Here is a 12,804-nt window from a genome sequence, read left to right as displayed (position 1 = left end):
GTCAGTGGCTTCCCTTTTTACCCTACTGGAGAAGTTTTTGGATGTGCATAGGGATTTGAGTCTTAGAAGGTCCCATTCATCTATGTTATCTTCTAGATCATTGTTTTAAGAAATGATTTCCTTAGGAATGATTTTTATGTTTAAAATACTGCATTATTTGGTTACTTATATTTCATAAAGTATCATCATCCAGTATAATGAATTCCTCTTTCATAGGGAAATTAGCTAGCAATTCTTTTTAAATTGGCACTGTAGTTCAGATCTACAGATTAACTTGGACCATCATAAATCTGACATAAGATTTCAGAATTTCTAAAATACACTGCTTTGTGTTTAAATATAAAAATTATTTCTGTTCCTTTTAGAAAAACATTCCTCTTTGTAATAATATAGAAGTTGAGATGTTGGGAGTTTTGTGTTCTTCTTTTGTTCCTTTGACAGTGAGGCAAAGGTGTTATTTGATCATTTAAAAATACTGAGTGTTGGCATTGCAAACAGGAGTTAAAGAAATGGAAGCAGGTGTTTAATAAAAGCACAGGTTTTCTAGTACCAGATTATTTGGGTTCAGAGTATGATTGTATAGTTTATAATCAGTGTGGCCTTGGACAAGTTATCAAGCCACTTCTTCCCTCACTTTTTCTCCTCTACAATGAAATTAATATTTACATTATTGGATGCCACAGAAGTCGTGGAAAGAAAGATACCATTGCTGATGACAGATGGATCTTGACTGAAAGTAGAGAATACAGGCAGATGTTTACTTGTGTCTTATTGATTATACGCAGGCATTCTCTTGTGTAAGTCATAATAAAATGAGAATTCCAGATTTAATTGTGCTCTGTGAAACATAGACCAAGGAGCAGTTGTTTGAACAGAAAATAGTGCATGGTTAAATGAGGAAAGATGTGTGTCAAGGTTGTATCCACTCTCTATACCTGTTTATATGCTGAGGAAACAAGGCAAGAGGCTGGATGAGATGAAGAAGAATATTATCACCTTACATTATGAGGATGATGCAGCCTTGCTTTCAGAAAGTGAAGAAGACTTAAAACACTCACTGAAGATCATGACAGCTGGAGAAAGATTGAAATTGTCCAACATTTTACTCCACGTGGATCCACAGTCAGTGCCCACAGGAGCAGCAGTCAGGAACTCCATGGACAACACATTGGACAGATCTAGGCAGAGAAGGACGTCGAAAGTGCTACAGACCAAAGACGAGGATGCCCTTGACCCAGGCCTGATCTTTTCCGTTGTTCCGTATGCATCTGAATGTTGGAAAGTGAATAAGAAAGCCAAAAAAAAAAAGAATCTGTGCCTTTGAATTGTGGTGTTGGCAATGAGTCTGGAATATCCATGGGTTGGCAAAATAACAGAGACGTCTGTCTTGGAGGAAGTGTAATCACGGTGCTCGTTAGAGGCGAGGATGGTGAAACATCATCTCAGAAATTTTGGGCATGTTGTTAGGAAAGACAGTCCTTGAGGAAAACTTCATGATGAGAAAAATAGAGGGACAACAAAAGAGAAAGACCGCCAGTGAGGTGGGTTGGCACAGTGATTGCAGTAGTAGACTTGTGCATGGCAGAGAGCATGCTGATGGTGCAGCATAGGTCAAGAGTTCAATTTCTTATTCAAGGTCATAGTCAACTTGATAGCACCTAACGACAACAACATATGCTTATTATGAGAATACAATGATAAAATATTTTTAAATACCTAGTATTTCCAGCATGTAAATAGCACTGTAGAAACCTTTGGTGGATACATATGCTATTTTTTGGAGTAATTATTTTCTACATCTTTAAAAGCTGCAACTAATTTTATGTTGTTTCCTATTGGGCAGTGTCTCTGTCCTTTTTGAGTTTTTTTTTAGCATCTCTGTACTAAAACCAGGTTGCTCAAAGAAGGATTGTATCTTAGAATTGGCTAGTGTTGGATTGCAAGAGTTTTGTGAGATAATTGTTGTAACAGTCTTCTTAAACTTGTTGTTATTGTTGTTAAGTGCCGTTGATTGGCTTGCAACTCATGGTGACCCTATGTACAGCAGTCCTGAAACCTGCTCTGTCCTGTGCCAACTTTACTGTCTCTTTCACACCTACCCTCATTACCTCAGTCACTGTATCAGTCCATCTCATCGATGGTCTCCCTCTTTTCTCTGTCCCTCCACCCCTCCAAGCATGATGTCCCTCTCCAAGGACTAGTCCTTGTAACATGTCCAAAGTATGTCAGACGAAGCCTCCAAATCCTTGCCTCCAAGGATCAGGCTGGTTTTCACCCTCATTAGGATGAACCTGTTTGTTCTCCTGGCGGTCCAGGGTATAATCAACACTGTTATCCAGCACCACAACTCAAAGACGTCAGTTCTCTTTCTATCATTCCTGTTCATTGTCCAGCTCTCTGACACAGAGCAAGCAGTTGCGAAGACTATGGCCTGGATCAGGCATAAGTGCATTAAAAGCAAAATTAATAAATTCTCAAAACTCACTAATTTCTATTAACTTTCCCACCATTGTCTCTGTCTTGAAGCTATTTTTGTTTATTTCATCTGTAGGGTGAAAATGCTATGCAGTGGTATGGTGCTGCGCATTGCTTCCCTATCGGTACCCAGTATGCCGTGGTAGTAGTTTAGAATTCATTGTGGTAGGAACATTTACACCATGACATTTACAAATTAGATTCTTGGGGGGGGGGTTTAATCCACATCTACCCATCCTACCATTAAGGGTGGTCAGGGTGTCCTGCTAGTTTCTGTTATTCTTTTGCTAGATGTTATCATGCCTGAAACAAAGATACCATTTCCTGTACCGAGGAAAGAATTAAAGAAAAATATACTTCCAATTTAATGGAGAATTTCCCCTGTAAGTAATTTAAATGTCTTTCCTATATTAAGCTTCCAAATTACTCGATATCTCTAGAGCCATCAGTGATGAGAAGGAATCTAATATTTTCATTTCTATTAATAATAGTGGGCTTCATTTGTACATCATTGTGAAGTTATATATTACTTAATAAGAGTCTCATGATAACCCTATAAACTAGGCAGGATACATATTACTACTACTACTACTATTATTATTATTATTATTATTATTATTATTATTATTATTATTCTGACTGTATAGATAAGAAAGTTGAAACTCTCATGATTGTCATTTTCCCATGGTTATCCAGCTTGTAGTTTGAGAACTTTTCATGTAAATTCTGATCTACGTGCAAATCAAGGAAAAATTCACAATGCGATGGATTTAGTACTCTTTAGTAAAGTCTTGTTAATTTTCGACTGTTGTTACGTGCTTCTGAGTCTCCTACAACTCACAGCAACCCTATTAAAAATAGATATGCACAGTTTGATGGATGGATGGAGGGAGGCAAGGGAAAGGGAAGGATTTGGGCGAAAAGACAGGGTAATGATGGGCATGGTCAAAGGGTGATTAATTTTGTAAAATATAATACATGAGAATGATTGTATGAAACACAATGTGAATGAAGACTAGTGTGAAACACAATGTATTCGACATTTGTAAGCAAACCAATTAAAAAAAAGGGTGGGAAAAGCTATGAACCCTGCCTTATTGTACCATCCTCACCGTCTCTAAGATACCCAACCCCTTTATTAAAGTCACTCTTTCATCCGTCTTATCAGGGACCTTCCTTCCTTTTTTTGATCCTCTCCTTTTCCCAGCATGAAGTCTTTTTCCAAGGACTAGCTCCTCTGAGTGGAAGGAGGAGTGGCATCCACTTCCATAATAGCTTGCCTCCGGAAACCCTATGAACTTGGAGAGAGGATGAAAGGTACCCAAGCATCAAGGACTCTCCTTCATAGGGTCGCTATGAGTCGCCTGCGACTCGACGACACTTAACAACAACAACAACAGCAGCTCCTCTGACAGCATGCTCAAAGTATATGAGACAAAGTTTCGTCATCCATGCTTCTAAGAAGCACCCTGGTTACACTTTCTCCAAGACAGAATTGTTTTTTTGGCAGTCCATGGGATGTTTAATACTCTTCTCCAACATCACAATCCAAAAGCCTCAAGTCGTCTTCTGTTACCCTTTTTTATTGTCCAAATTTTTGATGCATAATAAGGAATTATGAAAACCATAGCTTGGATCAGGCACACTTTAGCCTTTAAACGGACATTTTTTGCTCTTTAGCACTTTGCAGAGGCTCTTGACAACATATTTCCCCAATGTGACACGTCTTTTGATTTCTCGGCTACAGTTACCCTGGGTGTAGATTATGGATCCAAGTAAAATGAAGTGCTTGTCAACTTCAGTCTCTTCTCTGTTTATCACAGCATTGCCTGTTGCTCCAGTGGTGAAGAGTTTGGTCTTCTTGATATTGAGATGCAATTCATATTGAAGATTATATTCTTTGATCTTCTGCAGTTAAAGCGTCAAGTCTTTACTTTTCAGGAAGCAAAGTTGTGTCATTTGCATAGTGTAAATTGTTGTGATGAGTCTTCCTGTGATCCTGATGCCACATTGCTGTTCTTACATTGCAGCCACACAAATAATTTGTTCAGCACACAGGTGGAATAGGTGTGGAGAAAGTTATACAGCCCCACCTCACACCTTCCTCATTTTAAACTGTACATTCTTGTTCCCTTGTTCTGTTTGGACAACAGCTTCTTGGTCTGGATACAAGTTTTACATGAATACGATTAAGTGTTATGAGGTTCCCATTCTTCTCAGTGTTAGCTATAATTTTTTATGATCCTCATTTGCATAGTCAGTAAAACACCAATAAACATCCTTCTTAGATCCTCTGCTTTCAGCCAAGATCCATCTAACATCAGCAATAATATCCCTTGTGCCAAGGCCTCTTCCAAATCCAGCTTGAATGTTTGCCAGGTCTCTGTCAAAGTACTGTTCTAGCCATTTTTTAATAATCTTCATCAAGACTTTACTTGCATGTGATAGTAATGTGATAATAACGTCTACGTTCTGTTTGATCAACTTTTTTGGGAATGGGAACAAATATGGATCTCTTCCAATCAGTTGGCTAGGCAGTTGTCTTCCAAATTTCTTGACAAGTAGATCTAATCTCTAGCTCTAAGAGAGATACACATCAAAACAACTATGAGATATCATCTCACCCCCAGTAAGAATAGCAAAATTTAACAGAACAGCAAGCAACAAATGCTGGCGAGGTTGTGGAGAAACTGGAATACTTATTCACTATTGGTGGAAATGTAAAATAGTACAACCACTGTGGAAGGTGGTGTGGCACTTTCTAAAAAAGTTGAAAATAGAGATACCATTTGACCTAGCAATTCCACTACTGGGAATATACCCCAAAGAAACCATAACTGGCATTCAAGCAGATATATGCACACCTATGTTTATTGCAGCTTTGTTCACAATAGCAAGTAGCTGGAAACAACTTAAGTGCCCATCAACAAACAAATGGATAAAGAAGCTGTGGTATATTCACACAATGGAATACTATGCTGCATTGAAAAGCAAGGAACTCATCAATATTATTCAAAATGGGTGACCCTGAAGGGCATTATACTGAGTAAAATATCTCAGTCACAAAAGAACAAATATTGCATAGTGCTGCTGTTGTAAAACAAGACTGACATCAGGGTTGAGGGGAAATTGACAAAGATGGGATAAATAATGTATAATGCATTGAAACATATGAGGGAGAAAACTATTTAAAAGGGGTATGTTATGGTATTATTGTCATGACAGGAGTCCAGAACGAAGGCTGCATAGTTGAGTGGACCTGGGGGGAGGGATTGTAAAACAATGAAAGAATTTTTCTTTTCTTTTTCAAAGAGAAGAGTGTACCTGGGGAGGGGGAGGTGGGCAGGGAGAAAAGTGCAACAATGAATAAATGGAAATCCAAAGTTTCTGTAAATTTTAATTAAAATTAATAATAATTTAAAAAAATTTTTTAAAAGTACCAGTGATACAGTGGTTAATCACTTGACTACTAAGATCAGCAGTTTGAACCTACTAACTGAGAGAAAAGATGTAACAATCTTTTTTAGAAAAAGCCTTAGAAATGCTGTAGGGCTGTTCTAGTCTATTGTTTAAATACAGCTATGAAATGAAATCTACTTGGTAACAAATAGACTTGGGTTTTGGTTTAAATATACATTAGATCTTGCCCTCTTTCTGTCTCTCAGAGACATTTTTTGAGTGCCATGGGGTCAATTCAAATTCATACTGTAAAAATGAAATTTTTCTGAATGTTTTTAACACTTGCAAACTTTTTTTAAAAAATTGTCGTGTGTGTGTGTACTGTCAAATCAGGCTGGTACAGATCACCTTCTGATGATTGCCCCTCCTTCTCAAGCAGAGTATCTGGGGGATTCAAACCACATACCTCTGGGATTGCAGAGGAGCTTCTTGCCAGTAGACCACAAGAGCTCCCTGCAAACTTATATTTTTTGTTTAATTTTGCTTTGTGTAAGCTGTATCTGGGGCAGATGGCATTGCCTTTCTCTATTTTATCCTCAAAATTCTCATTCTTCAGATTTCTCCCCACCCCAGCTTTTTCTCTCTGTTCTTCACATGATCCACAGCCTCATCGTTCTGGGTTGTTTGTTTTGTTTTGTTGTTTTGTTTTTTGTTTTTTTTTGTCTGTAGGACAAGCACGACTTCAGGTGTGTTTCTAGAGGCTTTGTTTTCCACATTACTGTGATTCTCCATGCCCCTAAAAAACTTTACCGTCAACAGTGTGGTGGGTTTAAACACCACACGGTTCGAATAAAGTTTCTCTTTTTCTAGTTCATTTTTTAATCTTTTTCAGTCAACTCATTATGTTGTTTATTGTCCTCCTGAGGTTATACCACTTCCACACGTGTTTTCTCTATCTTTCAGCCTCCATTGTTGGTTTTACGTCTTTTCTCGTTTACCTTTGTCCATGGCCAATGATTGTTATGAATTTTACACGTTTCCTCAACTTCTTATTCTTTCCCTCTTCCCTTTCACCATTTAATGTAACTCCAGGCCTCAACAAATTCAGTCACCTACATTCTGGTAATAGAAAACTGCATCCATCATATTCATCTAAATGTGTGAGAAATCTAAAGGAACTAAGTGCTTCTTTATATAAAATGGGCTATGTGGTTTCTCACTATATTGTGGGGTTCAGCTTATAATTAGACAAGAGTTGTCGTGGGTTTGCTTTTTTTTTTCCTATCAGCTGTCACTGAGAGATTAATTACCGAGAGATCAGTTTTAGACTTCAAGTCAATTTTTGCATGGATTCGATTAACTGCCTCAAAACGTGAAACTAATTCCTTAGAAAGAAATGATTGTTGTTTCAGAATCGTTTCTCCTCAAGGATGCTCAACACTCAAAGCAGACTAATGCATATTTCTTCTACAGAAGAAAGTCTTCATGGTTACAGTCATTGAATAATCATTTTTTTACTTAAATATGTATGAATTACTGGTTTAGTAAATTTGCCATGAAGGTTTTGCCTTTATTTATAATTGTAAGAAAATAATCAAGCAGGAACTCGGTTTCGGTGACCAAGGAGATGTAGTATCCAGTTTTAATCTCAACTTTTCCTGTTGCTTAGCAGATGCCAACCACCTTTAAAGTGTGCATCCCACCCCTACATTAAAAGCACCTGGGACAGAAAGAAAAAATAGAAATAAAGATATAATTGTACAAGCTGGACAAATAAGTCACTCATTAGATAAAAATGTTGTTGTCGTTATTATTGCTGTGTCTGCCCGAGTCAAAACTGACCCTCCAGCAAGTTTTCAGAGGCAATAATCCCATGAGAGGAGATTGCTCATCTTTCTCCCATCGAGCAGCTGATGGATTTGCACCACGTACCTCTGTGTTGGCAGCCTGATTCCTTACCACTTAACCACCAGAGCTTCCTGGCAAAAACGTTAGTCGCGTTAGAATACTCTTCTACTCACCTTGCTGCTGTCTGTGTCCTACTGCTCCGACTTCTTGGTATGATTCCTGAGGATTTCTGTCAAGAAAGCAAACTTCCTATGGACAGTCATCAGAGTTTGTGCTGCCTGTGAGGGACTTGTCGGTGATGAATGAAGTGGCCTGTAGCAAAGAGAGAAAACGTGAAGAGGGAGGCTAATTCTGTTTGAATGAAGGCCATAGCACCGTACCTTTGTGTTGGCAGCACGGTTTCTGACCACTCCAGCTGCAGTTAATCCTGCCTTATGAACACTAGCTGAGCATGAGTTGGCAACAGACATGAGAGATGTCTTTTTGAGAGGCTTTCAAAAGAAGCCAGACGTACTCTTATGCTGAGTTCACAGAATTGCTCGTTCTATTTAGAATGTTATTGTTGTGTACCATAGAGTCAGAACGGGCACATTGCTGACCCTCTGGCCGGTTTTCAGAGGCAGTTAACAGCACAGGAGGAGACTGCCCGTCCTCCTGCAGAGCCGCTGGTGGCCTCCAACCACTTGCCTTTGCGTTTGCAGCACAGCTTCTTGCCACTAGGCCATTAGAGTTTATTTAGAGTGGTATCATTTATCCCTCATGAGAAAAAAGAAACTCTCAAGCCACCTGTGCTGATATAGGAAGGAAATAGAATTTTGCCTTGGGTTTTATACAACTTGTGTTAAAAGACTGGGCAGGAATATAAAATAAAACTCATTTCCCAGCATCTGTCCTTAATTAAGGAAAAGAACATCTTCAAAGCTGCTTCTGTAAGATTATTCTCTAGGATGAGAATGGTGAGAGAGTAAGGCTTTACTTCTTAGAAACAGTTAACTGTGTCTGGATTTTGCTATGCCTTTTGCTGAGATTCTGAGGTGGGAATGGAAGTTAAGCGTTTGTATTTATAACTCAGTTACTTCCTAAAGAACCAGATTCCTCCAAGGAGTCTTCTCCTTACTGTGTAAATGAATCTTCCTCCAATCAAATGGACCTTGGTAGGTTAGTAACAAGGATCTATTCCATAAGGTCAATTAGCAGTATTCAGCAATGGAGTACAAACAAAACCAGTTCCACTGCCCTCTGGCCGAATTATGGCTCAGAGTGACCTTGTAGGACAGAATAGAACTGCGCTACAGGGTTTCTTTTCAAGGTTGTAAATGTTCACAGAAGCAGACAGCCAAAAATCTTTCTCGAGAGAGTGACGGGGGTATTAAACACTTGATCTTTGGGTTAGCAGCTCGGTACTTAAAACACTGCACCATCAGGGCTCCTAGAAATGGAGATTGAGAAGAAGAAACGATTGTGTTTTAGAGAGATGTCAATTATAAGTGGAAAATGTAAGGAAATGAGGCTGTCTCAATATGAGGCCATCCTCTGGGTATGATGAGAAGAAAAGTGTTCTCATTTACAGAAATACAGCCAAGTAATTGTTTGTTTACTTCATTCTACGTTCCTTCCTAGCTATGTTCAGTCCTACTCTAGAAATGGAAGCTAAGTTTAGCAAATCGTTGGGTTGTTTGTGTTTAGTGCCCAACATTCTTAATTAGCAAAGTAAAATGCCACAATCCATTGTAAATCAGTTTGCTTAACTTTCAAACTCATAAGGAATTGTGTGTTGTCCAAAAGCTCCTTTCCAGGCCCCTGCTGATCTGGCGCTCATTCGTGGCTTCCCTGCGGAGCTGAGTGAAATAATGCAAAGGGAGCCAATTAAAGAAACTCGGAGCCAAATCAGACAAGCAGCGGCCATCGTGTCCACCCTTCTGCCTCCAGGCAAAAATCCTGCGTTGGACCAAAAATGTTTGCTTGAATCCTGCTGATAAAAATGCTCACCACATGTAAATGACAAGTCATAATCCAGTTATTGCAACTAAAGCAGATTGTTAACTGTTTAAGACTTGGGTATTGTGTTTCAAAGATGCTGAGTCTGAAAGCCTGTCCTGAATTGTCTTAATTCCCCTTTCTCGATAATAATTTTGTATAAAAAGTGCATTCAAATAATTAGGAAGCTCATGCAGGTTTGTAAAGTTGTCTTCATCGTCTTATTAAGTGGATTTTTGGTTTCCTCTCTCTCTAGGTCTACCTTACGGGTGGGAGGAAGCTTACACAGCAGATGGAATCAAGTACTTCATCAAGTAAGTACAAGCATCCCAACCAAGTAAGCAGTTTTCCTCACATCTGGAGAGAACCTGGGAATTGCAGAATAATCAGCAAAACTGAAATACCCTCTTAGAGGTTATGGAAATTAGGAACAAGAAATGAAGCCTCACCGTTTTCATTTCATGTGATTTAAACTTTAATATCAGATATCATTTGGAGGGAAATCCAGTACTTACATCAAAGGGAAACATCAAAGAAAGGAACAAGATTATGATTTGAACTTAAGAGTTGACTACTCTGAAGATACAATGATGAATTAAAATGTGTGGCCGGAGTTCTCTTTGGAAGCAAGGATGGCAAGGCTTTGTAGCTCATACTGTATATATGTTGTGAGGAGAGGTTCTTCCTTAGAAAGGATATCATACCTGGGATGATGGAAGGTCAGCAAAAGAGAGGAAGACCCCCAATGAGATGGATTGACATGCTGACTGCAGCAATGGACTCAAATGTGTCAGAGATGATGAGGATGGCACAGGCTAGGACAAGATTCAGGTCTGCTGTTCATAGGCTTGCTCTGAGTTGTACTCGACTCAGTGGCACCTAACACCAAGAGTTCCCTGATATCATTAAATAGATATAATAGTGAGAAAAGCTAGGCTGTATATAACTTTAAAAAATAAGTAGGTCAGGGTACAAATGTGTTCTAAGAATTCTCCTTTGAGGGATGTGTACTTTATCATTTTCCGCATTTTATAAAAGAAGGACATGAGATTCCTGAATACATCCAAAACCAACAACCATTCAATTACCACATAAGAACTAGGATCCAAGTCTACCAAATCCAAGACCTTTTCAGTCCTACTACACTGTCCCTCAGTAAGAACACATCCTGTTGCTGGGCTGGTTAGTTGTACCTAGACACTACAGTCTGATACACTTCCAGTACTTTCTGGGCAGTTTTTTTTATGTCAGAGAACACAAAGGGGAATCCCCTCAAACTCATAAGAACCTAAAAAACCACCTAATATCCTTTCTAGCAGTCTACGCTTGGTGTGCATTTTGAGAGGAAAAGATAACTTGTATTTGCTGTCCTTTCAAACATGCAAATATTTTTTTTAAAAATCCAGATTTTAAAGCCTCAAGATTTGTAACTTTACATAGGTTCATATATCTCTCTTAATCTATTTTCTCATCCTTGAATAAGGGAAATGTTACCTCCTTTTGGTTGTTCTTGTTGCGTGCTAGTAGGTCGACTGTGACTCAGAGCAAACTTCTAGGCAACAGAGCAGAAGTCAACAAGATCCCGAGTTGTCCCAGAGTCACTGCTCTTCCTGAGCCCCCTGTGGGCGCCATCGTGTTAGGCCATCCGTGTCTTGAGAGCCTTCGTTTTCCCCACTGAACCTCTGCTTTGCCAAGCATGCTGTCTTTGTCCCCCCACCCCCCGATAAATTCCCCAAAGTAGGTGAGGCAAAGTCTTGTCATCCTCGCTTCTGAGATGCATCTAGCTGCACTTCGGAGATGGACTTGTTTGTTCTTTTGGCAGTCTTGTTCGATATTCTTCACCAGCACAATTCAATGGCCTCAACTCTTCTTCAGTCTTTCCTATTCACTGTCCAACTTTCACCTGCTTATGGGGCAATTCAAAATACCAACATTGTATTTTTGTTGTTGATGCTGTTGTTGTGAGGTGCTATTGAGATCACTCCAACTCATCAGGACCCTAAGAGGAAAGAACCAAACCTTGCCCTACCCTGCACCATCCTCCAAACCCCTGCCATGCTCAAGCTCACTGCACAGTCACTGTGTCAGTTTATCTCGTTGAGGGTCTTCTTCTTTCATGGACACTGTGATTTTTAATGTCTTTTTTCCAAAGACTGGCCCCTCCAGACAACATGCCCAGAGTATGTGAGATGGACTTGCATCCTTCTGGCTCTGAGATCACCAGGTAGCCCTACCTCCAAGAAGGATTTATTTATTCTTTTGAAAGTCCATGAGCTGTTCATTGGATACTCTCCACTAACACCAGAATTCAAAGGCCTCATTTCTTCTTCAGCATCCATTATTCAGCTTTCACATGCATATGAAGCACTTAAAAGCATCTTGCCTCCAGTGAGGTGTGCCTTATAGAGTTGTTAAATGCTAAGCACCACGTACAGAACTGTCAACTAAGAACATAACCAATAAATAGCCATCATTAACTTACCATCTGGAGAAATGATTATATTTTTTTAAATAAAAAAGAAAAGCGTAGAAAGTAATAAGATTATTAAAATGACTAAAGATTCACAGCAGATTTGAGAAGATTTAAGAGGGAAACACGAAGGATAATTTGCCAGCAGATAAACAGGCTGTACTTTTTCTTTGTGATTTCTAGCAACAACATTATTAGAAAAGCAAATACATAGTTAGTAATATGTGATGGGAACAGAAACTTTATGCTGAGAATCAAGGCGTACCGTGCCAGTCACATCCGGACTCGGGCACCTTCTGCAAGGAGAGTTGCATCCTCACGGAGTTCCTTGTGATGTTCCTGGAAGAGCTGACTCATTGCTCAGTGGGAATTGCAGGAAAAGAAAAAGCCATGTTTAAACTTGTGTTGGATTCTCTTTCTCTCTGTTCTTTACATTAACTTTGTAGTTGATAAGGGAAAAGATACTGGAAAAGGGAAATGAGCATTTATTCAGCTTTGAGCATTTCTTCATGTGTTTGTTAACCATCTGAATGTCATCTTCGGTGAAGTGCCTGTTCATATCCTGTGCCCATTTTTCTATTGGATTATTTACCTTTATCTTGTGGTGCTCAAGTATTTCATAAATTCTGGATATA

The 12,804-nt window shown here is 39.1% G+C and overlaps 1 protein-coding gene across 1 annotated transcript in view; it reads left to right on the top strand.

Annotated features, from left to right (window-relative positions):
* Window positions 1-12,804, top strand: part of STXBP4 (syntaxin binding protein 4) — a 208,778-nt gene that overhangs the window by 161,081 nt on the left and 34,893 nt on the right. The window contains exon 15 of the mRNA XM_006889457.1: window positions 9,956-10,013. Coding sequence (XP_006889519.1) covers window positions 9,956-10,013 — 58 coding nt within the window. The remainder of the gene's footprint in view (window positions 1-9,955; window positions 10,014-12,804) is intronic.

The sequence above is a fragment of the Elephantulus edwardii genome, unplaced genomic scaffold (genome assembly GCF_000299155.1).
Source record: "Elephantulus edwardii isolate Elephantulus edwardi_28Jun2011 unplaced genomic scaffold, EleEdw1.0 scaffold00077, whole genome shotgun sequence".
Taxonomy (NCBI): Eukaryota; Metazoa; Chordata; class Mammalia; order Macroscelidea; family Macroscelididae; genus Elephantulus; species Elephantulus edwardii.
This window is presented reverse-complemented; position numbering and strand designations above follow the sequence as displayed.